The sequence below is a fragment of the Lepisosteus platostomus genome, chromosome 3 (genome assembly GCF_059453375.1).
Source record: "Lepisosteus platostomus isolate fLepPlt1 chromosome 3, fLepPlt1.hap1, whole genome shotgun sequence".
Taxonomy (NCBI): Eukaryota; Metazoa; Chordata; class Actinopteri; order Semionotiformes; family Lepisosteidae; genus Lepisosteus; species Lepisosteus platostomus.
In genome coordinates, this window is record NC_142613.1 from 50,196,139 (window position 1) to 50,220,705 (window position 24,567).

At 47.1% G+C, this 24,567-nt stretch overlaps 3 protein-coding genes across 11 annotated transcripts in view; 2 read left to right on the plus strand and 1 right to left on the minus strand.

Annotated features, from left to right (window-relative positions):
- The window catches only part of cmtr1 (cap methyltransferase 1), a 30,385-nt gene extending 28,006 nt beyond the window's left edge, over positions 1-2,379 (plus strand). For 5 of the 6 annotated variants that reach the window (XM_088625940.1, XM_088625944.1, XM_088625939.1 and 2 more), the window contains exons 23-24: positions 817-925; positions 1,089-2,379. In XM_088625940.1, the coding sequence (XP_088482066.1) occupies positions 817-925; positions 1,089-1,224 (245 nt within the window). In that variant the 3' untranslated portion in view covers positions 1,225-2,379. Of the gene's footprint in view, positions 1-816; positions 926-1,088 lie in introns of those variants that run through there. The other variant, XM_088625945.1, reaches the window with a different exon arrangement.
- ccdc167 (coiled-coil domain containing 167) lies at positions 1,975-8,758 on the minus strand. Of its 4 annotated transcripts, none has more exons than XR_015935432.1 (5): positions 8,610-8,758; positions 5,610-5,704; positions 5,098-5,150; positions 3,565-4,619; positions 1,975-2,342 (listed from the first exon to the last, which is right to left on the minus strand). XR_015935432.1 is itself a non-coding variant. In XM_088625948.1 (5 exons), exons 1-4 carry the CDS (start codon positions 8,745-8,747, stop codon positions 4,516-4,518), a joined length of 390 nt encoding a protein of 129 aa, XP_088482074.1. In that variant the 5' UTR covers positions 8,748-8,758; the 3' UTR covers positions 1,975-2,337; positions 4,491-4,515. The 4 variants fall into 4 exon arrangements, 3 of the variants coding, with proteins under 3 accessions (XP_088482074.1, XP_088482072.1, XP_088482073.1); XM_088625948.1 differs by having other exon boundaries at positions 1,975-2,337; positions 4,491-4,619; XM_088625946.1 differs by having other exon boundaries at positions 4,491-4,619.
- Positions 8,759-13,222: 4,464 nt separating this feature from the next.
- Positions 13,223-18,817, plus strand: LOC148675035 (immunoglobulin lambda-1 light chain-like). The gene is made up of 4 exons (XM_088625950.1): positions 13,223-13,303; positions 13,627-13,922; positions 16,225-16,264; positions 17,733-18,817. The coding sequence occupies exons 1-4, from the start codon at positions 13,255-13,257 to the stop codon at positions 18,071-18,073; spliced, it is 726 nt and encodes a 241-aa protein (XP_088482076.1). The 5' UTR covers positions 13,223-13,254; the 3' UTR covers positions 18,074-18,817.
- Positions 18,818-24,567: the final 5,750 nt, after the last annotated feature.

A 24,567-nucleotide genomic window follows, 5' to 3' on the forward strand; every position in this document is an offset into this window, starting at 1 on the left:
ATTAAAGAATTTTAAAAACGTTAGTTTGACAAGACCTTTACCTCTCTAAACCCATGTTGGCTGTCTGTTAAATGACTTTTTTTATAAACATTCTTCTGATTTAGTTCTACAATCTTCTAGCAACAGAAAACTGTATTTTCTTGGTTCTGACAAACTAATGGGTCGACGATGATGGTGATGTCCTTGTTTTTCCTATTCTTGCTTCTTCTGATTTGCCCTTTCCAATGGGGCCTGGCTTAATGACCTCACAAGGAATGTTTTACTCACTGTTGAATATTAATGGTTAATTTGTCTGACCAAATGATCTAACAGTGACTTGCGATGATTATTAGGAACACCCTTTGATCATCTGTAACTCACAAAGACAGCCGTGTAGACACAGTACACATTGATCCAAACCTTCAGAATGAGGCGATCAAGGTGAGAAATGCAAACACCCTCATCCTTAAACAGGGCATAATTTAACATGATGACTTCTGTTTTCACCCTTTTTATAAAATGAATGAAGTCCTGTAGTATCACGATTATATTCCTCCTCTTTAGAGCAAGTTTAATAATTCAAGACACTGTAATGATTTGGAAATTCTCACTTCATTCTTTTATAAAGAGCTTAACATTTCTCTCTTTATCAATAATTATCATGGTGCATTGAAAACGTTTGCTGGAGAATGAATCAAATGAAGTGATCTTAGAGCACAGGGTGGGGAAAAAGATCCGTCAACAATATCAGTGTGCTGCAGTAACTGTGGACAAGATCCCACGTCTGTTGTATGATAGTCGCACAATCACACGCACTTCTCTCTTCTCTGACTGCAGACCCCTGGACGATGGCCTACAGTAAGAATTCCAAGAGGAAGTTTTTCTACAACAGACTGAGCAAAGAGTCCACCTATGAACTTCCTCCTAACGCAGTGGCCCCCTTTCAGTGAGTACCCTGTTTGGGGGTGGGTTAGGGTGGATCCCCTTTCAGTGAGTACCCTGTTTGGGGGTAGGTTAGGGTGGATCCCAGCTGTCTCTGCCTTCACCTTTTACTATGGGTATCATGCTTATGACTGATGGTCTCCTGTTCTCTGCTTGTCACTCCTTAGTATCTGTCACGTCGAGCGTCTGTTCTGGGCCTGGGAGGACGGTGTGAAAGTTCATGACTCCCAGACGCGGATCGACCCCGAGAAGCTATCCAAGGAGGACATACTCTCCTTCATCCACCAGCACTATCAACCCTGAGAGAGACCGCCCCGGGCCAACTACCCCTGGCACCAGACGTCTCAACCCTGAGAGAGACCGCCCCGGGCCAACTACCCCTGGCACCAGACGTCTCAACCCTGAGAAAGACTGCCCCAGGCCAACTACCCCTGACACCAGACATCTTAACCCTGACAGGATAACTACTCCCGACTCCAGACGTTTCAACCCTGAGAGAGACTGTCCCGGACCGACTGCCCCCGACACCAGACGACACAGCCCTGACAAGATAACTACCCCCGACACCGGACGTCTCAGCCCTGAGAGAAACTGCCCCTGTCATGACATGATAACTACTCCTGACACCAGATATCACAGCACTACGAGAGACTGTTCCAGCCCTAAAAGGATAATTACCCCTGACACCAGACGTCCCAGTCCTGAGAGAGATTACCCCAGTCCTGACAGTATAACTATCCCATCAGCCCTGGCTGCTTCAGTTGTTAAAGCCCTGACTAACTCTGCGCTCTTCACCAAAGTGATTTCTGACAGCGTGGCGGCTGTTCTGGGTGTGATGGGACGCATTGATACACACCGCTGAGACCCTGTTCTGCTCCTTTTCAATATGACCAGTAGCTGGGACAGGGATTCCTCTGAATGTCCTGTCTGGGTTTAGGTAGTATTATTGTTGTTCTTAAAGGTCTTATCTCCATCCACCCAGCCATGAAAATATTTTATGTATCATTAATTGCGTTTGATTCATAGTTTATGTAATAATGGAAAAAGTCTATGTGCTGATGGCACTGTTTTTATTTTATATATTCACAGATGTGACTGTCAGTAGTACTCTGTATGGAGCTACGTCACTATGGAGAGATGGTGGTAGAACTTGCAATGTCAGTTCAGCTCTGACCTGCAGACAGTGCCAGTGTGGACAGAGCATTGAGCAGCAGTGACTGTGTATTCTTTTAGGGGGGTGGTGGTGAGACCTTCTGTGTCCTGGCCTTCCCCCTGAGCAGCAAGCAGCTGCCCTCCCTCTCCGAGCGCCCCGAGACTGCAGCACAGCACCGCAGACACTGCTGGGCTTCGTCCGACCTCTTCTCCTTTCTGTTGCAGAGTGTGTTGAAGCCGATGGCAGCCGGTCCCCCAAAAAAGCTGGCCTAGTCAAAAAGAAATAAAATCCTTTGTGTTCTTAAACCTTTGAAAGTTTGTTTTTTAGGAGCGCTCACAATTCCAGGTTGCAGGTGGTAACAGCGAGGAAAGCCGGAAGCCTGGTTTCTGAAGCCCAAACACTGGTTTCCATCGCAAAATGGCCGTCGGAGCAACTACAGAACCTTCCACACAGGCTAGGTGCCCTGAATTGGCCTCCCCTTACCTGCAGTGTTAATTTCTTATAGCAGTTCTCTAAGTGTCAGGATTGCCTGTTCAGTAAGAAGCTACTGGACATAATGAAGGCTGCGTAGAGAGCAGGTCATTCCGGTTCTGGCCCTTCTTGCTCATCTGGTTGCAAGAACCTTAATGTTCGAGTGAGGAGCTGCATCAGCATGTGCCGACTGCAGAGGAACAAATACAAGTTCCTTCCACCCTGAAAAGGAGAGAGAATCAATCTGTCCCTGTCCCCTGTGCTTTATATCTCTGCTACCTTCCTCTCTCTCCTTCACAGACTTATGTCCCTGTCGCCTGAAGAGACTCAACAAGCAAAACCCTGAATTTGTTTTATATGCTTTTCAGTGTGGAATTAACCTTCACTTGTTCCTGTATACATAGATCCATCTTTTTTAAAGCACCCTTAGGAGTCACGATCAACAACATGTCTGAGGAGATGGTTTCACAATCCTCTGTCTAAAGAAGTGTCTGCTTTGAATAATTCTAAAATTCGTTTTGTTTGGGGCAGCTGATCTTCAGTTCTCCTGAGCTAATTTTTTCAGTGTCTTTCTGGACCAGAAATATATATTTTTTGTACCACAGTAACCAAACTGAACACCAAATTAGTTGTAACAAATGCCTGACAACAAATGCGTAACTGTGCATGACTTCCCTTCATTTAAATTCTTGTCTTAATGAAGGACTTTATTGGCCCTTGGTCCCAAAACGCCTAGATATGCAGCACCACGCCTGTCTGGAGGGTGCAGCTGTGGGTAGTTAATCCCACTAACCCATTTTATCATCTTCTAGACTGAGCCAGCCTGCTCTCCGGCTCAGCTGCCTCTCAAAGGCTTACTGCACACTGTGGCACCAGCCCAGTTTTAAACCAAAGTTCAGGAGAAGGTCAGACCCTAACCTTGCCCACTTCCACTCCACTCTGTGTAGATATCCTTCTCCTGGAGCCTCGCTGTACGTTCCCACACCGAAGCGTGCCTGACAGTCTCGCTCCACACTTACCCTGCTGCCTGACGCCTCTGTGGGGCCCTGATGTTAGAGTCCGAGCAGCAGATCGCCTGAGAGAACAGAACATGTGCAAGGAGCTCCTCGATCTCTGCCTCCACACGCGTTTCTTTGCCATCACTAACACAACCAAGGAATTCATCAGGACAAACTAGTGAGAACTTAGATTGTCCAAATCGAGCTCCAAGTTCAAACCTAATGGAGGTCCCGCTCCCCCTTAACACACTCCTGTGCCCCGGGGCTCTGCGTTCAGGGTCCAGCAAGGAGGCAGTCCTGCTTCCCCTCAACACACTCTCAACCCCTGGGGCTCTGAGTTCAGGGTCCGGCAAGGAAGCAGTCCCTCTCCCCCTCAACAGACTCCCATCCCCCGGGGCTCTGCGTTCAGGGTCCGGCGAGGAGGCAGCCCCGCTCCCCCTCAATACACTCTGGTGCCCCAGGGCTCCGTGTTCAGGGTTTTGAAGTGAAGGCTGGATGCACCGTGTTGATGTCAAGAACTCACTCCAGTTCTGGAGAGACCTGGATGTTCATTACTTGTATTACTACTCCACCACATTAAATAAAGCACAACACTTGACCTCACGTTACATTACTCCCTGACCAGTGGAGGGGAAGAGTTTATTTGATTCTAACACATTGAAGTTAGTGGCAGGTCAAGTTCTTCTAAGGACATACACAGTACATATAAAATGAAGGCACAGAGAACCTGGCCCAGAAACCCGGCGGTGGCAGATCTGATCTTCTCTCTCCAGAAGACTTGAGTCCTGTGAAGCAGGAGCGAAGGACCTTGAGGCCCAAGTGAGAGCTCCGCTCCTCCATCACCCCTGCTTGTGTCCTCAGGAGCCCGTGGATCCCGGAAGCCTGTCTAGGGACCCGGGACTGCGGGCAGGAGAAGGCCTCCAGGGGGAGCTGGCGCTGATACTCACAGCCTGCTGCACCAGGGCTCTGGGCTCAGTAGATCAGGGAAAAGTAGATCAGAGCGCAGACAGCCAGCAGAGCCACCGACAGCAGCATGTTCTTCCTGTTCTCTGCCCGCAGCACCGCCAGCTCCTGATCTGAGGACAGACAGACACAGGGCCCTTATACCGAGGACACCCACAGACACAGGGCCCTTTTATACTGAGGACACCCACAGACACAGGGCCCTTATACTGAGGACACCCACAGACACAGGGCCCTTATACTGAGGACACACACAGACACACGGCCCTTTTATACTGAGGACACCCACAGACACAGGGCCCTTTTATACTGAGGACACCCACAGACACAGGGCCCTTATACTGAGGACACCCACAGACACAGGGCCCTTATACTGAGGACACCCACAGACACAGGGCCCTTTTATACTGAGGACACACACAGACACAGGGCCCTTTTATACTGAGGACACACACTGACACACGGCCCTTATACTGAGGACACCCATTTCAATTTTTATATGAAAAATCTTGATTTTTAGCATTATGAAATAAGCAGCAGAGCCACAATACTGACTATACAAAGAGAGATGAAAACTCGGCAATCCCTCACCATATTTCGAAAGCCTGCCATTCAGAATGGTCATCTCTTCCTCCAGCGCCTGTCTGAAAAGAGAGAGGCGTGACCAAGCGATTCAGAGCAGCTCATCTGCCTGTCCGTGTGCTGAGATGAAGGTTGGGCTGCTGTCAGCTGCAGATGCTGCCCTGTACTTCATCTCTCAGTATATGTGCAGAGACAGGCAGGGTTTCAAGTCCCTATTTCTTTCATCATTGTAATACTAATAAATAACACTGCCCTGTCTTCACTCGCCTGCACCTACATAGACCTGTGGCTGTACTGTATGTAAGGAGGACTGCTGGAGAGAGTGGTAACCACACTATAAAATAACACGCAGATCAGTCAGCTATTACCTGTCAAAAACAGTTTAGATGGGCCAAATGACCTCCTCTCATTTGTAACCATTTGTTCATGAATTGAGAGTCCCATCCTTGCCCACTCAGACAGCGCATCCCGCCCGAGGCAGGTTGAGAGAGGGTTTCACTCATCGTGTGTTGGCGTCTCACCTGTCCTGCTCACAGAGCTCCTCGCGCCGGCGCCGGTACTCCGCCCTGTCCAGACTGTCCCGGCAGAGGGCACGACGCTCCTCCACGCGGTCGATCTGTGAAAGAGGGCGGGACCTGAGGGGCTGCAGCTGTTGGTCCTCACAGACCACGGGCAGCAGGAAATAATGAATAACTATTCCTTACACGTATATAGAGCTTTTCTGGACACGCCCCTCAAAGCGCTTTACAGGTAATGGGGACTCCCCTCCACCACCACCAATGTGCAGCCCCACCTGGATGATGTGACGGCAGCCATAGTGCACCAGAACGCTCACCACACATCAGATATCAGTGGGAAGGAGAACAGAGTGATGGAGCCAGTTCAGAGATGGGGATTATTAGGAGGCCATGATTAGTGAAGGCCAGGGGAAAATTTGACCAGGACACCCCTACTCTTTTCGAGAAACGCCCTGGGATTTTTAATAATCACAGAGAGTCAGGACCTCGGTTTAAGTCTCATCCGAAGGATAGAGCATGTGGATAGAGCATTAGGACCCACATGGACCGCAGGTTGAGCGCCCCCTGCTGGCCCCACTAACACCTCTTCCAGCAGCAACCTTAGTTTTTCCCAGGAGGTCTCCCATCCAGGTACTGACCAGGCTCACACCTGCTGAGCTTTAAGGGGTTGCTAGTTGTGAGTTGCAGGGTGATATGGCCGTTGGCAATATTTCAAACATTAATGCTCTTGGCTGTATAATTAACTGACTACTTATTCACTAATATTCTCAGTTCAACAAAAGGGATTTGTAATAAAATTTCTGTAATAAAATGTATCATTTTTTGCTTATGCAAGTCATTCCTTGAGAACCACATAAAAGCAAGTCAAATTTGTGTTAAAGTTTACTATTTTAGTTAGCATCTTTCATGGCATACACAAATTGAATTAACCTCTATTGCTCCTAAAGGAATTTGTCTTTATGAGCACGTCAAGAGCTCATAAACATATATATGACAATAATACAATACAACAAAGGTACAATACCATAATACAAAATGATTTTCAACATTGCTCAATCAGAACTCTTGATCAGATTAGGTAGTAAAGAGTCTAAAAACAATAACTATACGTTTCCGCGATCACCTGAAGGCTCAGGTCAGAGCCACTCTGATTCCTGACCGGAGAACCAGCCCTGACTCCATCAGCAGTCACACTGAGGAGAGCCAGTCAACATGACCTCCTGAAGACTCAGAGTGATCCCAGATTCCTGACCGAAGAACCGGCACTGATCCAATTACTTCAGTCCTGTCATCACATTACATCTGTTGGTTATCATCATCTAACCTAAGAGCAGGTAGTGCTTGATTAATCTCAGGTTTTGTGAAAACATCAATTTTGATGTCACGAAAGAATCTGACCTACTGGGAAAAATGTTTTGTATTTGTTTATATTATTTTAAAACAAAATACTTCCCCTTAAAAAGTAATAAGTCTTCGTGTCTTCACTAGTTGCCAGTTTAGCAAAACGTACTAATACATAATCATAGTCTCAAATGTTTTTGCATTATTAAAGTCAAACATTAAGTTGTGCTTACGGTACATTACAGAAATCTACTCTATTGAAAACATGACAATGAGCATAACATGCTCACAAAGAAGACTGTCGAGAAATCTAATTCAAGCTAATGTCATTTCTGGTTCCACTGGCAATAATAAAATAGCAACTACTGTATATACACTCACCCCACGCCATACAAATGCTAGATTGATATTTATTTTTGCGACAATGCAGCAAGTATTTTAACAGGTGTTTTTCACTGTACGATGCCATTTTCACTACAGTGAAAGTGCTTCCCTTATAATGCCACATGATTTTTATCATTGAACATCCTCCTTATTTTCAACATCATATCAGGAATGTGGGTGTAACAACAGAACAAAAACTAAGAAAAGTATTCATAAGAACACAGGAAAGCAAAGGTCAGGAAAAGTCACAATTCGGCCCATCTGCCAGTTAGGAGTTAATTAATCCCAGGATCTCACACACACCTGGAAAGAAACCACGGTATCGGTTTTGACAACGTGGCTGGGTAAGTTGTTCCAAGCTCCCACCACCCTTTGTGTAAAGAAGTGCCTTCTGTCCTGACTGGAGGATCTCAGCTGGGTAAAGAAGTAGCCCAGAGGGTTGGGATTCTCTCTGGCCAGAGTTCATGATATGGCAGAACATCAGTGTAACACCTTAAACATAAAAGCCACACTGTCGATAACATGCTCACAACAAGGTAACAGGCTCGGTTTGAAACATTTCTTCTCGGACGGACCTGTGGTGGAGTCAATACGGGTTTGCAGTCTGTATGATCTCCCACTGGCCTGTACAGTACCCAGCCCATGGGTAACCATTCTGACAACAGTATATTCATTTAAAGATTACATTTTCGTATTTTCCCCCGTTTTCGTAAATCGGCCATTTATACACATTTTTGGTTTAAAACGAGCGGCGGAGCAACAATTAGCAGACATTCCACTGGGGGGCGACCTTGTCTTTCCAATGAACTGCCGGTCACAGTTTAAAGCTTTGCTTACTGCCCTGAGTTAAACTGCTCAGACAAACACGGATCTGAAGCGAAGTTGTTGCTGTTATGAAGTGACTCTTCTCTGTACCGGACACGGGCCCTGTCGCCTCCTGCACACAGGCACAGTGCGGCCGCACCGGATCTCCTCAGCTGACCCAGGACTGACCGCAGCGAAGCAACACTTCCGGATTCACACCGCAACATAGATACACCAGGTGTTGCATTGCTATACGCAAGACAGACAGCTACGGACACGCAGTTCTCATTAAATACAACTGAGAAAGGAGTACATGCACACACTGCTTGCCTATCCTAGCTCCGACTCTCATCTCGTCTTCTCCTCTGGTGCTGTGCAGAAACACGCGTCGTGCAGCAAGCGCTAATAAAGTTGTAAGGCTAAAGTCTTTGAGTAAACCGCCTTCCCCCGAATCAGAATCCAGCGCTGACTGACCTCTGTGGCAATGCTGACTTTTTCCTGTCTCCTTTTCGCCATGCTATCCACAGTAGCCTTCCCGCACTGGTGTGTAAATAAAGACACGCAGACAGCGGAGCGCTCCCACCTCCCAGAATGCCGTGTGCGCGCAGCCATGTTGGTGAGGGTCTAAATGTGAAGAACTGGCCGGGACCGCATGATTACGGAGCGATTACAGAGAATGCTACTTTAGTTCAAGACTGAACATATTCTATCCCTTCAGCCTCTTTGTATAAAATATTTGTATTTACTCTTCTCTAGAATTTATTTCTCAGCGTCAATATCGTTCTGATGTGGTGATAAACAAATGTAGGCAATACTGTAAATGAGACCTTGATAGTGCAGTTGTATATAATTTGAACACAAGACCTCTTCATTTATACTATGCAATATGCAATAACCGAAATATGTCCTGACATCTTTGACACAATACAGCTGAAATTAATTACTTTTATGAATAGGCAGTTTGTCTTGCTTCCTCACTGCTCTTGAATTCTGGGTTCAACTCCAAACTGGGGCACCTCTTATTAATATGATCCATAAACCATTTATAAGGTTTTTAGAATGAGAACCAATGTCAAATATATATATATAGTGCTACCTGTGTTTTGCAGTCTGTAGTCTAGATTGAAGGTCCTTCAATCAGACGTCCCTGAGCTCGTTAGTTCCAGGCAGGAGAGTTTATGTTGGGATATATACAGTATATATATCATTGCCGAGCTCCAGGCTAGCAGAGCTCCGGACACAACAGGCAGTCCCAGTTCTCTCCCCTCTGTGTGAGAGGGCTGCTTCAGCTGCCTCTGACTGCTTGTTGTGCCTGGACACGTCGATGGCCGAGCGCTGTAATTTCTCCCACGCAGTGCCTCAATCCGGTGATATTTCTAGTGAGGGCCTAGTCTAGTGCAGCTGAGTTAAAGGCCATTCCGAGAAGTGGAAGAAACCTGCGGAAAAGCAAGATCAATATCAGCCTGTCAGAGATCAAGGCCGTAAGATCAAGGAAGTAAGGCAAGACCACTGGAGAGATGTCACCACGAGCGCGTGGCTCAGTACCGAGCCTGAGGTCTCCCGAGACACTCCTGCTCCAGTCAGTCACAGGGGGCCGTGGGAGAGAGGGACAGACGATTAACGAATGAATGTTCACTCTGTGTAAGAAATCACGATGTGTTGTTTAATGCGTTGTAACCGCAGCGTGCTTTTGCTTCGAAGACTCTTGTTTTTAATATTGTGAGTTTTTTTACATTCCTAAGCAGGAATGTTAAAAACAAAATTGTATTGTCCTGAATATAAAATGTAGTCAATATAGTTATATAAATCTTATTCTTGTGTCTACTGTTGCAACCTGCTGCCCCTAATTTGCACAGAGTCTTGGAAGCCGGTCTATATTTGGCACGGTGGCTGTGGTGGGGACTGTCCCTTGCCAGAAACACTCCAGAACGAGAGAGCAGCTGTGAGCCACGGAGGAACTGAAACTCCGCGCCCACATTCTGACAGCCATACCCACAGCTGGATCGCTGACCTGCTCGCACTTCACAGCTCCTGAGTTGGAAAATCCCCCAGAGAATAAGATGCCGAGTTCAGCAGTGGTCGTTCATCTCGTACCCTTTACCCACTTAGCTTTGGGGTCCATCTGCACCCTGGACAAGCTGGGGTCTCCCGCCTCCTCCCCTATTCAAGCCATAAAGACCTTGTAAGATAAGAAACAGAAGAGAGAGGTAAGGGTCTGACTGGTATGTCATTGATTGGACCACAATGACTTAATTATAAAAATAAAATAAAAGTCTTGTCATCGCTCACCAGTAAAGATATTAACCGTCATTTCTCACCCCATATAAGGCATAAAAGCTTGGATGTCTGGGCTTTCAGCTCTGGCCACAACACTTACAGCTTCTTTTCCATTTCTTCATGCAGTGGCATTTTTTTTTAGAGTTATTTTTTGAGCCAATTGCTTTTCCAATGTCCTGATTCTCAGTATTCTCTTCCCCTCTGATGATCCTCGGTCCACAGTGAAAGAACAGGATCTCGCCCTGCCCAACACACCTCCCACAGCTCGTCCTGAGTCAAGTGAAGCAACAGGAGTATAGACTGTTTCAGAACCAGCAGAAAAATGATTAGTACTGGTGGGTTTGTCAGTGCTGGTGGACCTGGTTAGTAGAGGTGGTGGCCCTGGTCAGTACTGGGGAAGATTGGTGCTATTGGACCTGTTCAATACTGGTGGACCTGATTGGTACTAGTGGACCAGGATGATACTGGTGGGCCTGGTCTGTACTGGTGATCAAGGTTGGTACTGTCAGACCTGGTCAGTACTGGTGGGCCTTGACTCTACAGATGGAACTGGTTGATACTGGTAGGTCTGGTTCGTACAGATAGACCTGTTCAGTACTAGTGGGCCTGGTCAGTTATGATGGGCATGATTGGTACTGGTGGGCCTGGTCATTACTGATGGGCTGGGTCGATACTGGGACAGGTGGCCTCCGAGGAAGATCAGGTTGCTGTTCTAAGGGGTCTTGTTGGACCAGTAGGTGGTGCTCTTCCATCTGGAGCAGAATTTCCAGTCTAGTGCCCCAGTATGGAGACAAGGGACTCTGTTATGCTGGAGGTCTTTCAGATGAGAGTTAAACCAATGTGTTTACTGTGTGTGATAATTTCCGATCCCAGGGCTGATCATAAGAGCAGTAAAAGAAGGTTGTTAACCCCTGTACCTTGGCTGAACCCCACTCTTGCCTTGTGCAGTCTGACCTCACTAAACTCCCCCCTTAGTTAACCTAGTAAAACAGTTTCATATTATTCACAATGAACACTGGACAGTTCCCAATGGAGTGTCAACATTACTACCTTAACTCCACACTGCCTGGGTATGCTCCTATTGTTCTTTTACTAATGAGGTGTCTACATTACCACCTTAACTCCACACTGCCTGGGCATGTCCTATTATCATATTACTGACTAATAGGGTTGTCTGCATTACCACCTTTGCTCTACATGACCTGGGCATATTCATATTTGTCTGTTATTACTGAGGTGTTTATATTAAGGCCTTAACTCCACACTACCAGGGCATGATTAAATTTTTCTGTTACTAATACCTTAATGCAGCTTTATTATCATGTTATTTTATGGTAGATTTTGTAATGTGCGTCCTAACCCTTGTTGCACATCTTTTTAAATATTGTGTTTCACCCTGGATAAGGGAGTTTGCTAAGAAAATAAAAACTTTATTAGCCATTTAATTGAATTTTGCTTCCGGAGCAAAGACACAATTTTATTATATATTGAGATGGATTAGACATTAGTTATCAAATGAGCAAGGCTAGCTGAATTGCTTCCTTTCTCTTGAAACATTTCATGTCAATTGGCCCTTTTATTCTGTATTAAAAGATTAAAAACACCAATTTCCTTTATTTACAGCCGGTTCTTTTGATATATAGTATACCTCCAAACCAGAGGGAAGTACTGTAACTTAGATAGAATTAGATAAGTGAACCCATTGATGCAGCCATATGAACCCATAGGATGAAGACGTATGCCAGTAGCCGCATAACCATGCAGCTCACAACTGGCAGCCCACAGAAGCTCAGCAGGTGTGAGCCTGGTCAGTGCCTGGATGTGAGACCACCTGGGAAAGCTAAGGTTGCTGCTGGAGGAGGTGTTAGTGGGGCCAGTAGGGGGTGCTCATCTGCAATCTGTGTGGGTCCTATTGCCCCACTATAGTGACACGGGCACTATACTGTAAAAAGGTGCTGTCCTTCTGATGAGATGTCAATCAGAGGTCCTGACTCTCTGTGGTCATTAAAAATCCCAGGGCGTTTCTGATGAAGAGCAAGGGTATTACCCTGACTTCCTGGTCAAATGTCCCATTGGCCTTTACCAGTCTTGGCCTCTTAATAACCCCCTTCTATGAACTGGCTTCATCACTCTGTTCTCCTCCCCACCGAGAGCTGGTGCACTATGGCAGGTGGGGCTGCACATTGATGGTGGTGGAGGAGAGTCCCCATTACCTGTAAATCCCCTTGAGTGGAGTGTCCAGAAAAAGTGTTATGTAAGTATAAGAAATTATTATTATTTTAGTGCTTTCGGGTTTACGTGGGTATGTGCCCTCACCGCTCCCGCCTCAGGTCGGCCCCCCACCACTGGGGACTCCAACCCGAGCCTACGGCATCACTCAACAGGGAACCAGCCAGCTGAGCTAAAGGGAGATCTCCCCCCAGCGGCGGCGGCTGAGGTCCCTGCTATTCACAGGGAAGGGCGGTGACGTCACCACGCTGGCAGATCGCACAACCTGTAATGTCGGCCGTATGTGTTACATTATTATGGATGACAGCTCTCTTTCACAGCATGATAGTCCCTAGTCCTGCTAGCTAAAAGGCTTCACGTTGACTATCCTGGTACTCCCCTTGTCTGATTAGAATGTGAATTTAGCAGTGTGTGATAGCACGTTTCTGCAATAAGTCTTTGATTCAGTTCCCCATGTGGAAAATCAGTGAATTGAAACCTGGTGGAAGATTGTGAAACCCCGGGTGGGAGGGTCTGTCTGTGTTCCCAGGGGGCTGAGCTGTTTTAAATAGGCGGTGTATCAGTCCTGCTGTCCCATCGCAGCTCCAGAGCCTCAGCAGTCCTGTCAAACGCCATGGTCTTCAGCACAGCTCTCCTCACAGCCCTGCTGCTCGCTCTCCCTGGTAAGAGCTGCCTCTACACTCAATCTTACATTTATAATCTCTTCTAAACAGCACAGCAAGCAATTGACTGCTAGTACTGAACTCCACTGTGTTGAATATAAATCTACAGAGGTATGAACTGTGACTCCTGGTTAGCTACCTGGGCATTATCCAACATTTTACTCATTTTACAAAGACTCTTCAGTGTCCTTGGTTTTTCTTCAGAAGGCCAGTAGATCATTAATTTGCCTCTTGTTGTGACATTTACTGACAGGGTAATGGGAAAGGTTTGTGAGTTTGTGAGGTATGTTTTATGAATTAAAACCACTTCTGTTCCCTCACAGGCTCACAGGGACTTGTGATGACCCAGCAGAAATCTCTGTCTGTGTCTCCCGGAGCTTCGGCTAAAATATCCTGTGCTATTGATAGTCACAGGAGCTGGGTTATTACCTGGTACCAGCAGAAGACCAGCAGTGCTCCTCGGTTTCTTGTGAAAGACTCAACCCGAGGGTCTGGAACGCCAGAGAGATTTACTGCTTCTGAAGAGTCCTCTGGCAAAATGGAATATCTGAACATCGCCAACGTTCAGCAGGAGGACGAGGCCACCTACTACTGCGCCTGCCACGGCTGTCCCTCAGACTACCACAGTGTGACATCAGTGAGAGACGGCCGTACAAAAACTGACTGCAGCGGGGCAGTGAAATGGGGAAGACTACACAGCCATCAGAGACTGACTGCAGTACAGTGGAGAAACACACAGCCTGCAGAAAGTGACTGCAGTAGTACAATGGAGAGAAGACAGAGCCCTTGCTGAGACTGTACTGGTCCTACCTCAGGCCTTCAAAGGATTAAGGCCTTCCAGATCCTAATAATAAGAATTCCTCAACAGCCAGGTCCTGCACTGTGGATATTGTCACAGGATTGGGGATTGCTGTGAACTGATCAGATTGGGTGAGTGATATTTATTATTGCTTCTGTTGCTGTTATCATCAACACTCATTAACATTAACAAGCTGACGAATATGTACCGTACACTCATGAGCACTAATCTTAACCACAATCAGGATTTACAACATGGGTGTGTTAGAAGCATCAGCAGCATACTCAAAGCCTGCTGTGGTGTACTGTATGATCATAACTCTCATTGTTATTTATACAGCATAGTTAGGGTGAGGAGAAACCTATCTTATCATCTAGCAATTTACAGACTGATTGCAGCCTTCACAAATCTGTGGTCACAGCAGCTCAAGGTCAAGAGTCAATATGAAGTGATGTAGTAGATAATCCAAAACCATTACATCGACCAACCCTCTCCATCTTTAAAATACATTGTACAACTTACACTGATATCAGAGTCTTACTTACGATGACAACTCAGAAAACTTCAATTAACAAGGGAGGGCGTTTACTAGCAGGTACAGTAATGTGAGTGATATCACCCGGATATGAACCCAGATCTGTCGATCTAGGGCCCAAAACCTTACCTCTACTTCACACTGCTAATTGACTCATTGTCAGCTGATCAGTAAAGTCACCAGACCACCAGAACCTCAGAATCAGAACCTGGTATCAAACCCAGGTTCTGTTGCTTTTAGTCAGTGCCTTAGTCACTGGTCATGAAATCTGTCTCTGGGAGGTGGGAAGTTGTTGGAGCACCTGGTCATGGAGAGAACATGCAGACTCCACACACACAGGACCTCAAAGCTGGAATACAGCCTGGGAGCTGTGGGGCAGGAGACTCTCGTAGTGAAATCCCAAGACCACAGCGAGAACATGCAGACTCCACACAGACAGGGGCACCGAGTGTGTTTCTGCTTGAAGGACAATGCACGATTTCTAAGGATTTACAACAGCGGTGTATATACAGTATGTACTGTATATTGTTACAGCTAAACGTGACTAGGAAGTGTCTGTAGGAGTCTAGATAAGTATAAACAGCTGGCAGCGTAAACATTTCCAGCCTCAAAGCAAAGAGGATGTTTGTTGAGATGTAGGGGGTTCAGAGTCTGTGATCAAAGCAATCCGTTTACTTTGGGTTACCTTATTAATTAAGTTTGGGGTAAATGATTAAGTGTCACTCAACAGTCCAGAGAGACACCATATAAGATCAGATCAAGACAGTATATGTCAATATTTTATAATATGTCTTTGTTGTAATATGTCTGTAGATTTAAAATTACTTTTATTTTTTGTTTTGTTTAATGTGAATATCATTATTTTTATCTGCTTTGGCAACACTGATTGTACCCATCGGTCATGCTAATAAAGCACCTTGAACTGAATTGAATTGAATTAAAAGGAAAGAATAGTCCAGGAGAGAGAGAGGAGACATGAGGAACATACAGAACAAAGAGCATGTGCCAGGCAAGAGGTACTTGTTCCAGATTATCCGATTGGAGCCAAGTATTTGAACCCAGCTCAGAGAGCTTTTTATTCTTTAGTTTTTAGGGAACTTGGACTTCCTGAGTGCAGAATTGGTTAAAATGGCCTCTCCTGCTAAGTGGGTGCATTTTTAGAAAAGAGGGAGATTGGTTACCGTTTGTTTTGTGCAGAGAAGAGCAACCAGATACATTGTGGGATTAAAGGACTGTCCCGAACTGTTTCAATCTCAGACTCTTTAAAGAGAAGACTACAAGGGCACCTGATACAAGTACAGTAAAGTCACTGACAAAGGCCGCCCAGTGCTCTTCTTCAGAATGAGCAGAGAAACCACAGGACACAAGTGCAAGCTGCAGAGGGGTGGACTGACACTGGAAAAGGCTTGTGAGGATCTGGAGCAAGCGACCCATTTGTTGTGAGCAAGTGTTCTTAACTCGAAGAGAGATGGTATCTGGGGTCTGAATCTGCCTATGCCCAGTGTCTGCAGTGAGCTGAGAGCTCATGAAAGACAGGTGCAGCCTGATCTGTGTCTGAGGGTTTTTGTACGGCTCTGTGTCACTGTGGGGGTGACAGTCTTTGGAGGGGGAACGAGGCTTGATGTCGGTGAGTGAGCGTGCCCGGTCCTTGAGCCTGATCTCCGCAGGAGTGCCAGAAACAGAGACAAAATCTGTCTCTGAGCAATTTACAATTTTTCTGCTTTTCGACGGCCAATGTTAGAGTAGGTCATGACTCTAAAGTAGATAAAGATTCTAAACACACTCTGCAGAGAGGCGTTTCGCCTTTGTACTGTTCTAAGTGTGGATGTTCCCTTTCTGTTTTCTTTCTCCAAAAACCACACACATTCGGTTATTCAGCATTCAGCAGGGCTGTTGAGGGTCCCACAATCTGAACCCAAGACAATAGAAAACCGACAGTTTTATTTGTTCCATTTTTATATTTAAAATTTACTCTGAAGAGGTGGTTCTAGCTTTTGATCGGACACCAGATATTAGTAGTTTAGACCGGATAGCCCTGAAATTAACTGTTTTTCTCACTGTATGGGAATGTCTATCCACACTAGGAAAGGAGAGTTTTGTTTGTAATCGTCATTAGGAACCCACCTCAAAACCTTAACCTTACTATGACTAGGAAATGCAATTCGATTGATGTTTGTGTCTCGTATCGAAGCCCTGGCGCTGGTGCTGGAGAGCCCTCCTCCTGTGGCCGATCTTTAATCCACAGGACAGTGACAGCCAATGGTCAGAGGCATCAGGGTGACCGTTCGGTCTTCTGACGAGACCTGAAACAGTCTGCTTGTGTCTCATACCATTACCAGCGCCACCGCATGCAAAACAGCCCGTAGTCAATGCTTAGGTGTATTCTTGAGATGTTAAAAGAAGTTCGATGCAGCACATAAACTGTATAATTTATAAAATATAACATATCATGTCTATTATATTGTACATAATATAAATATATTCCAAGTCTATTTCCCCTTTTAATACACACACGGGACAGTTTTCTGCCAGGTAGTTCACACATGAAAAGGCACTCGGTCTCTCAAGAGCTTCACATCAATATTCATGTCTAATTAATGTGGAAGCTGTGCTCATTGTCCGCTATCCTTTGTGATTTTAGGTGAGATCTCAAGTTTTTGAGAGCACTGTTAGTACTGAAAGAATGGTGTGTACATTGAGAAGCTGGGATAATTAGCTCTTGGTTTCTCAGAACCTCTTGGAAAGTCCAAAGAGCAATATCATATAGGGACAGATGGACAGCCAGCCATGATATTAATGAGTAATAAAAATTAAAAATAAACGTGATGAATATTTTTGGTAAGGTGAGAATCGTCTGGCTGAACATTTTACCTGTATAAACCTTTTTTGGACTTCATTGTGATTCTGTTTTCGGTGACTTTTTAATTACAAAATGAAATTACGTGCAAACTGGCTGTTGGCTGTTGGGATTAGTGCCCAGCAGAAAGCCCTTCTTCGCTGCTTGACTGCTGTAGGTTTACAAAGCAAATGAGAATGGTGGTGATGATGAAGATGATGATCAGCATGACGACGAAGCGTATGGTTTCTTCCTCCAGGTGGCCGGTCTCCCAGCCCCCCCACGCTGACCCTGATGCCCCCCTCCCAGCGGGAGCTGTCTGAGCGTGGCAGTGCCACCCTGGTGTGCCTGGCGCAGGGCTTCTACCCCGACTCGGTCAGCGTGTCCTGGGCGGAGGATGGCCAGGCGCGCAGCGGCTCCGCGGTCCAGACCAGCGCGGCCCAGCGCCAGCCCGACGGCACCTTCTCTCTCACCAGCCTCATGTCACTGACCGCTGCCCAGTGGAGCTCGGGGCACTCCTTCTCCTGCCAGCTGAGCCACCCAGCACTGAGCTCCCCGCTGACCAGGAGCGTGAGCCTAGCAGAGTGCAACCAGGGTTAGAGAGAATAACTGTCCTGACCGCTATCCCTGACCCTAACACTGCTGCTGAAAATAACTGTCCTGGCCTTCGCTCTGTCCCCCCTACTGACCGCTATCCCTGACCCTAACACTGCTGCTGAAAATAACTGTCCTGGCCTTTGCTCTGTCCACCCTACTGACCGCTATCCCTGACCCTCATCCCCATCCCCATACTGTTTCTAACAATGACCCTTAACCCTCAAACACTTGGCTGTTGATTAGCAGCCTGAGCACAGCAGTGATCTAAGACTAGAGGACATCGCACTGCATATTGACACCTCCACTGTAGCATACCGCCCAACACAGCCTGCCTACTGATGTCACTACTGCCACTGACCTCGATACTGGCCCTGTTACTGACTCCCTTCCTTCCCGTGACCCTGACAATACTGCTGCTGACACCCACGCCCACTGTTCATGCGTGACAACGACCTCTAACCCCAAAAGAAAAGATCTTTGTCTTCAGCTACAGTGGACTCAGCAGCCGTCGGCGGGGCCTCAGGCCGGCCAGCAGTACTGACAGCTACGGGCGGCTGATGCCGCGCTCTCCGATGTGCCTGTATGTGTTCATGTGTATGTCTGACCTCTGACCCCTGCTGTCTTACTGACCCTGTGCATGTTCCTGCTCTGCTGACTGTCTCGCTGGGGTGGTCCTCTGCTGTGATCTCCGCCCCTGCACCCGGCTCTGACTGTGTCTGTACCTAATAAAGCATTGAGAAAGTCTCATTCCGATGTGTTTTTATTGTGAACGCTGAGTACCGGAAAGAAAACGCTCAGGTGTCCAAGGGCCTCGAAGCCACAGCTCTGCCTCAGGCTCGGTGTGTCGTTGTGAGTGAAGCCCTGTACCTCCCCGGGTTTCATCCTTCATGTTTCTGCCTGTAACCCTGCAGCAGCCCAGCTGGCACTTTAGTCCCAACGAGGCATTATTACCGGAGGGAGATACAGGACAGACAGCGTTGTAACATCCTTAGTCTGGCACAGAGCATTCTCTCCCATGGGAATTACCCAGTTTGCAAAGGCAAGATGAAACCACTGAAGGATTACTTTCCAAGCAACTTCACCCAGCTCTGTGCAGCTCATACATGACAGCTGCAGTGACCCAGAAACCGTGTCTGGTGTGAACAAGACCTGTGTCTTTACAGAATCATAACTGCTCTGAATTGTGGGTGGAGCACACCCAGCCTGCAGGCTGTTAGAGCACTAGAGGAGATCCAGGACCTGGCTTTTAATGAAGGGGCATGTTGATTATCAGATCTCTGTATTTTTAAACAATATTCCTTTAACCAATGATCAGCTCCGCAGTCCCTAGTGGCAACACACTGAGGAAACATGAAATATCTGCAGTACTGTTCCACCCTCTGCTGTCCACTACAGCAAACAACAAGTGACTGGTGGTGCTGGAGATCGGTGTGCACGCACTTGCACATTAATAAAATGGCTGTGTTACAAGTATTTATTATATCCCTATCGAATTTCATGAAAATATATTATTTCTTAGATTAACTGGGGGCTACGTGAAGGGCCAAACTATATCAGGTGCGTTCGTGTTTCCTATGGTAATTGCACCTGCCTGCTTCCGAATCTCTGATAAGTGTGCTATCACACTAGCTGAGACTTTCTGTCAGAGCCATCCTCAAAGTTGGAGGAGGAGAGTCCTCACTGGCTACAGCATCACCACAGGCACCTGCTGTGTGTCTGGAGGAGGAGAGTCCTCACTGGCTACAGCATCACCACAGGCACCTGCTGTGTGTCTGGAGGAGGAGAGTCCTCACTGACTACAGCATCACCACAGGTACCTGCTGTGTGTCTGGAGGAGGAGAGTCCTCACTGACTACAGCATCACCACAGGTACCTGCTGTGTGTCTGGAGGAGGAGAGTCCTCACTGACTACAGCATCACCACAGGTACCTGCTGTGAATCTGGAGGAGGAGGAGAGTCCTCACTGGTTACAGCAACACCACAGGTACCTGCTGTGTATTGGGAGGAGGAGGAGAGTCCTCACTGTCTACAGCATCACCACAGGTACCTGCTGTGTATTGGGAGGAGCAGGAGAGTCCTTCCTGACTGCAGCATCACCACAGCCACCTGCTGTGTGTCTGGAGGAGGAGAGTCCTCACTGGTTACAGCATCACCACAGGTACCTGCTGTGTGTCTGGAGGAGGAGAGTCCTCCCTGACTACAGCATCACCACAGGTACCTGCTGTGTGTCTGGAGGAGGAGAGTCCTCCCTGACTACTGCATCATCACAGGTACCTGCTGTGTGTCTGGAGGAGGAGAGTCCTCACTGGTTACAGCATCACCACAAGTACCTGCTGTGTATTGGGAGGAGGAGGAGAGTCCTTACTGTCTACAGCATCACCACAGGTACCTGCTGTGTGTCTGGAGGAGGAGAGTCCTCCCTGACTACAGCATCACCACAGGTACCTGCTGTGTGTCTGGAGGAGGAGAGTCCTCCCTGACTACAGCATCACCACAGGTACCTGCTGTGTGTCTGGAGGAGGAGAGTCCTCACTGGTTACAGCATCACCACAGGTACCTGCTGTGTATTGGGAGGAGGAGGAGAGTCCTCACTAGCTACTGCATCATCACAGGTACCTGCTGTGTGTCTGGAGGAGGAGAGTCCTCACTGACTACAGCATCACCACAGGTACCTGCTGTGAATCTGGAGGAGGAGAGTCCTCACTGTCTACAGCATCACCACAGGTACCTGCTGTGTGTCTGGAGGAGGAGAGTCCTCACTGACTACAGCATCACCACAGATACCTGCTGTGTGTCTGGAGGAGGAGAGTCCTCACTGGCTACAGCATCATCACATGTACCTGCTGTGTGTCTGGAGGAGGAGAGTCCTCACTGGCTACAGCATCACCACAGGTACCTGCTGTGTGTCTGGAGGAGGAGGAGAGTCCTCACTGGCTACAGCATCACCACAGGTACCTGCTGTGTATTGGGAAGAGGAGGAGAGTCCTCACTGTCTACAGCATCACCACAGGTACCTGCTTTGTATTGGGAGGATAAGGTCATCCTTTACAGCCTCATCTCTTTGGAAATGTGACCTCAGACCAATGGGTACAGAAGGATTCTAAAAGTACCCCAGCTAATTAAAATGAAAAGTTGTTTTTTGTCTCATGTGGCTCTAGTGAATGCAATCCAACACCTGACTGTCCGTATCCAGCACACTACTGTGAAGATTAAAAGCAATAACCCCCTGTGAGCAGTGTGCGCAGTGTAACCCGCCTCTGGCTGCAACACTCCCAAGGCAAGTGGGAGACACTACAACGTGTTCCTTCTTCAAGTAATGTCTTCACCGTGAACCCACCGCGCAGATTGATCTTACAGGCTTTGACTTGATTTTGTGCATTTTTAATGATTATATGCTGCCCTCATGCATTACTTAAAGCTTTATGAGTGCAAGAAATTCCTCTCTCCACCCGTGCAGCAGTTGGCACTTCATGCAATGCTTCTTGTGCCCACAGGATGGCAGTAGTACGTCATCAATTGTGCTGCGTGGCGCCTGGGACCTGGAGAGAGCTCCCTATCCTTCAGAGAGAAATGCAACAAAATATTGACCACATATATACACATTCTCTTGAGGAAGGACTATATTGATAGGTTAATTCTCCTATGGGAAGTGAAACGAATAAGAGCAACAAGTAATGATCAATTTTCCCTGTCACCTAGAAGGATATGAAGGGTGTTATTTGCAGACCTCCAGTTCCTAGGATGGGAGCTGCAACGGACTACAGAATTACAGATATAATTGAAAAAAGAGAGACAAAATCCAAGCAGGAGACTAAGGACCCATTAGGTCTTACTTCTGTTACAGGTACAAGTATAGAAACAATAGTTACAGGACAGCTACATTCAGGACCATGCGAAGAATACTAAATCTAAATGGCATTTTAACTGGTCAATTATCCTGGTAGAATTATTTGGATAAGCAGCTAGGATAGAAGATAAAGCTAAAGCACGGGACATGAACCTCTACCACTTCCAGAAGGTTTTTGAAAAGGTCTGTCATGAAAGTGGGTTCGGAATTGAAAAGCTTCAGGAACCCAAGATCATGTCTGCACACGGACAGAGCCATTATTAACAAACAGGAAACCGTCTTTTCTGAAGGGGCACAGCTTCGACGTGGAAAAGCTGCAGTTTGGTTTGCTTTTGAGCAGTCAGGAGGAGATGATTAGCTTCAGACAGCAGCCCAGTGTGGTCGGGCTCTGACACAACTGAACCGCACCAGGGAGTCAGCAGGGAGCGGGGTATTTGCACGCCAGCAAGAGAAAGTGGGCAAGATAAGGGTTCGACCATCTGGCTTCTGAATAAAACTCCAGTTCTTGTCGCTCCTGGTTGTGTCTGAGATGTGGAAAACCTTTTCAGTTGAAGTCCTTATGTTCCCATCACCAGCATTACAAGACCACAAGACTAAAAACACCATCAAATGTTAGTAGAAACTGTGGCCTTTGTGCTACTAGGGCAGTGAAACTCTGGGGGCTTTTAGCCCAGTAGCATGGGGAACATGAGGGAGACACACCCCAGTCTTGGCAGCAGGAGGGTGGCTAGGGTTAACACATGCTCAGCTGGTCTGTCACCTCCGACTAACAGCGTCTTTATTTTCACTGAGCACTTCAAGTCTTCCCATACTTCCCAAAATGCATAATTTACTGTAATGTACAGTCACTGCCAATCTACTTGTTACTCACTGTTTCATTCAGCTTGACAGCTCAGGGCTTCACACTGTCCAGAACAGTCATTTAGATTTGAGAAAAGGCTGCTGGGGAAGAGCCCCACATTCACAAATCTGGATAAATGGATTTTAATTGGCTATTCTGACACCTGCAGCACAGGGCGCAGCCTCTGGGACTTGTTAATGAATTGCAATGTGATGACCAGCTGTCCTCAACGAATTCGTTTATACATGTATGTTCTGTAGTAAGAGAAGGAATAATAGATGAGCTTAGTGAAATGCAAGGTTGTTCCAGGTAATATTTAATAATAATTAATCATTCTTTACACTTATATAGCGCTTTTCTAGACACTCCTCTCAAAGCGCTCTACAGGTAATGGGGACTCCCCTCCACCACCAGCAGTGTGCAGCCCCACCTGGATGATGTGACAGCAGCCATAGAGCACCAGTACACTCCCCACACACCAGCTCTCAGTGGGGAGGAGAGCAGAGTGATGAAGCCAGTTCAGAGATGGGAATTATTAGGAGGCTATGATTGGTAAAGGCCAGGGGTATTGTGGCCAGGATGCCGGGGTTACACCCCTACTCTTTTCGAGAAACGCCCTGGGATTTTTAATGACCACAGAGAGTCAGGACCTCGGTTTTACGTCTCATCTGAAGGATGGTGCCTTTTTAAAGTATAGTGTCCCCGTCACTATACTGGGGCATTAGGACCCACACAGACCGCAGGGTGAGCGCCCCCTGCTGGCCCCACTAACACCTCTTCCAGCAGCAACCTTAGCTTTCCCAGGAATCCCCCATCCAGACACTGACCAGGCTCACACCTGCTGAGCTTCAGTGGGCTGCCAGTTACCAGTTGCAGGAAGATGTAGCCACCAGTGGAAAAAAAGCATTCTAAATGTATAAGAAGGGTTTTCAGTTGAGAAAGAACATGCTTCTGATTGAAAGGAAAGAAAGAAGGTATCTGGACACTCCACTGTGCCATTCACTTGACTGTAAGTTTCCACACAGTTGTTCTCACGTCGCTGAGAGTTCAGTTTCACCGCGTGAAGACTGTCTGCTGGCTGTCTTGTGTGCTGGGCAGGCGGGTGGCTGAGCTCTTCACCTCCGGAGCTCGTTCACAGCCCCCTTTAGGCACAAACAATACAACTCTTTTCCGCTGCTGCTCTGACAGCACGCGAGGAATTCCCTGCCTTGCGTTTGCTACAAATCTCTTTTAAAAAAAATAAGCGCACTAATTATTGTATGAATGAAACAGATGCATTGGGTGGATGAAAGCCAGCTTCTGCTGACACCATGTCTAATCAGGTCAATAAAGCAATTAGATCTGGAGTGGCTCAAGATGCCGAACAAACGCGCTGTCATTTGCATCTGAAAGCAGCAGGGCTCCTGCCTGGACCTGCCGAGGCGTGACAGGGGTAATTGGAGCTGCCTGATGTAGAACATGCCATTGTGAGCTACTGAACACTGCTGAAGCATGACACCACAGGAACACCGCTAGAGACGACGGCTTTAATGAGATTCCCTCCTGGAGGCCAGCCAGCGGCACCGCACTCCTCCGTGGAGGAAGGCTCTGCATCCAACCCGGAGCGCTTCCCCAGGCACGCAAGGCTGGGAGGTCCTGGGCAAAAATCCCTGGATCTCCTGCTCCATGTGAAGCTGTGGGACAGAACTGCAGAATGCATTTGGCAGATACAGAATATTTTGTCTGCTTCAGTTAGATCGGATGAACTAAAACAACATGGGCTGAATTTGAGCTCACTCGCCGTTTACACACGTGTTGCAGGCTGTATCT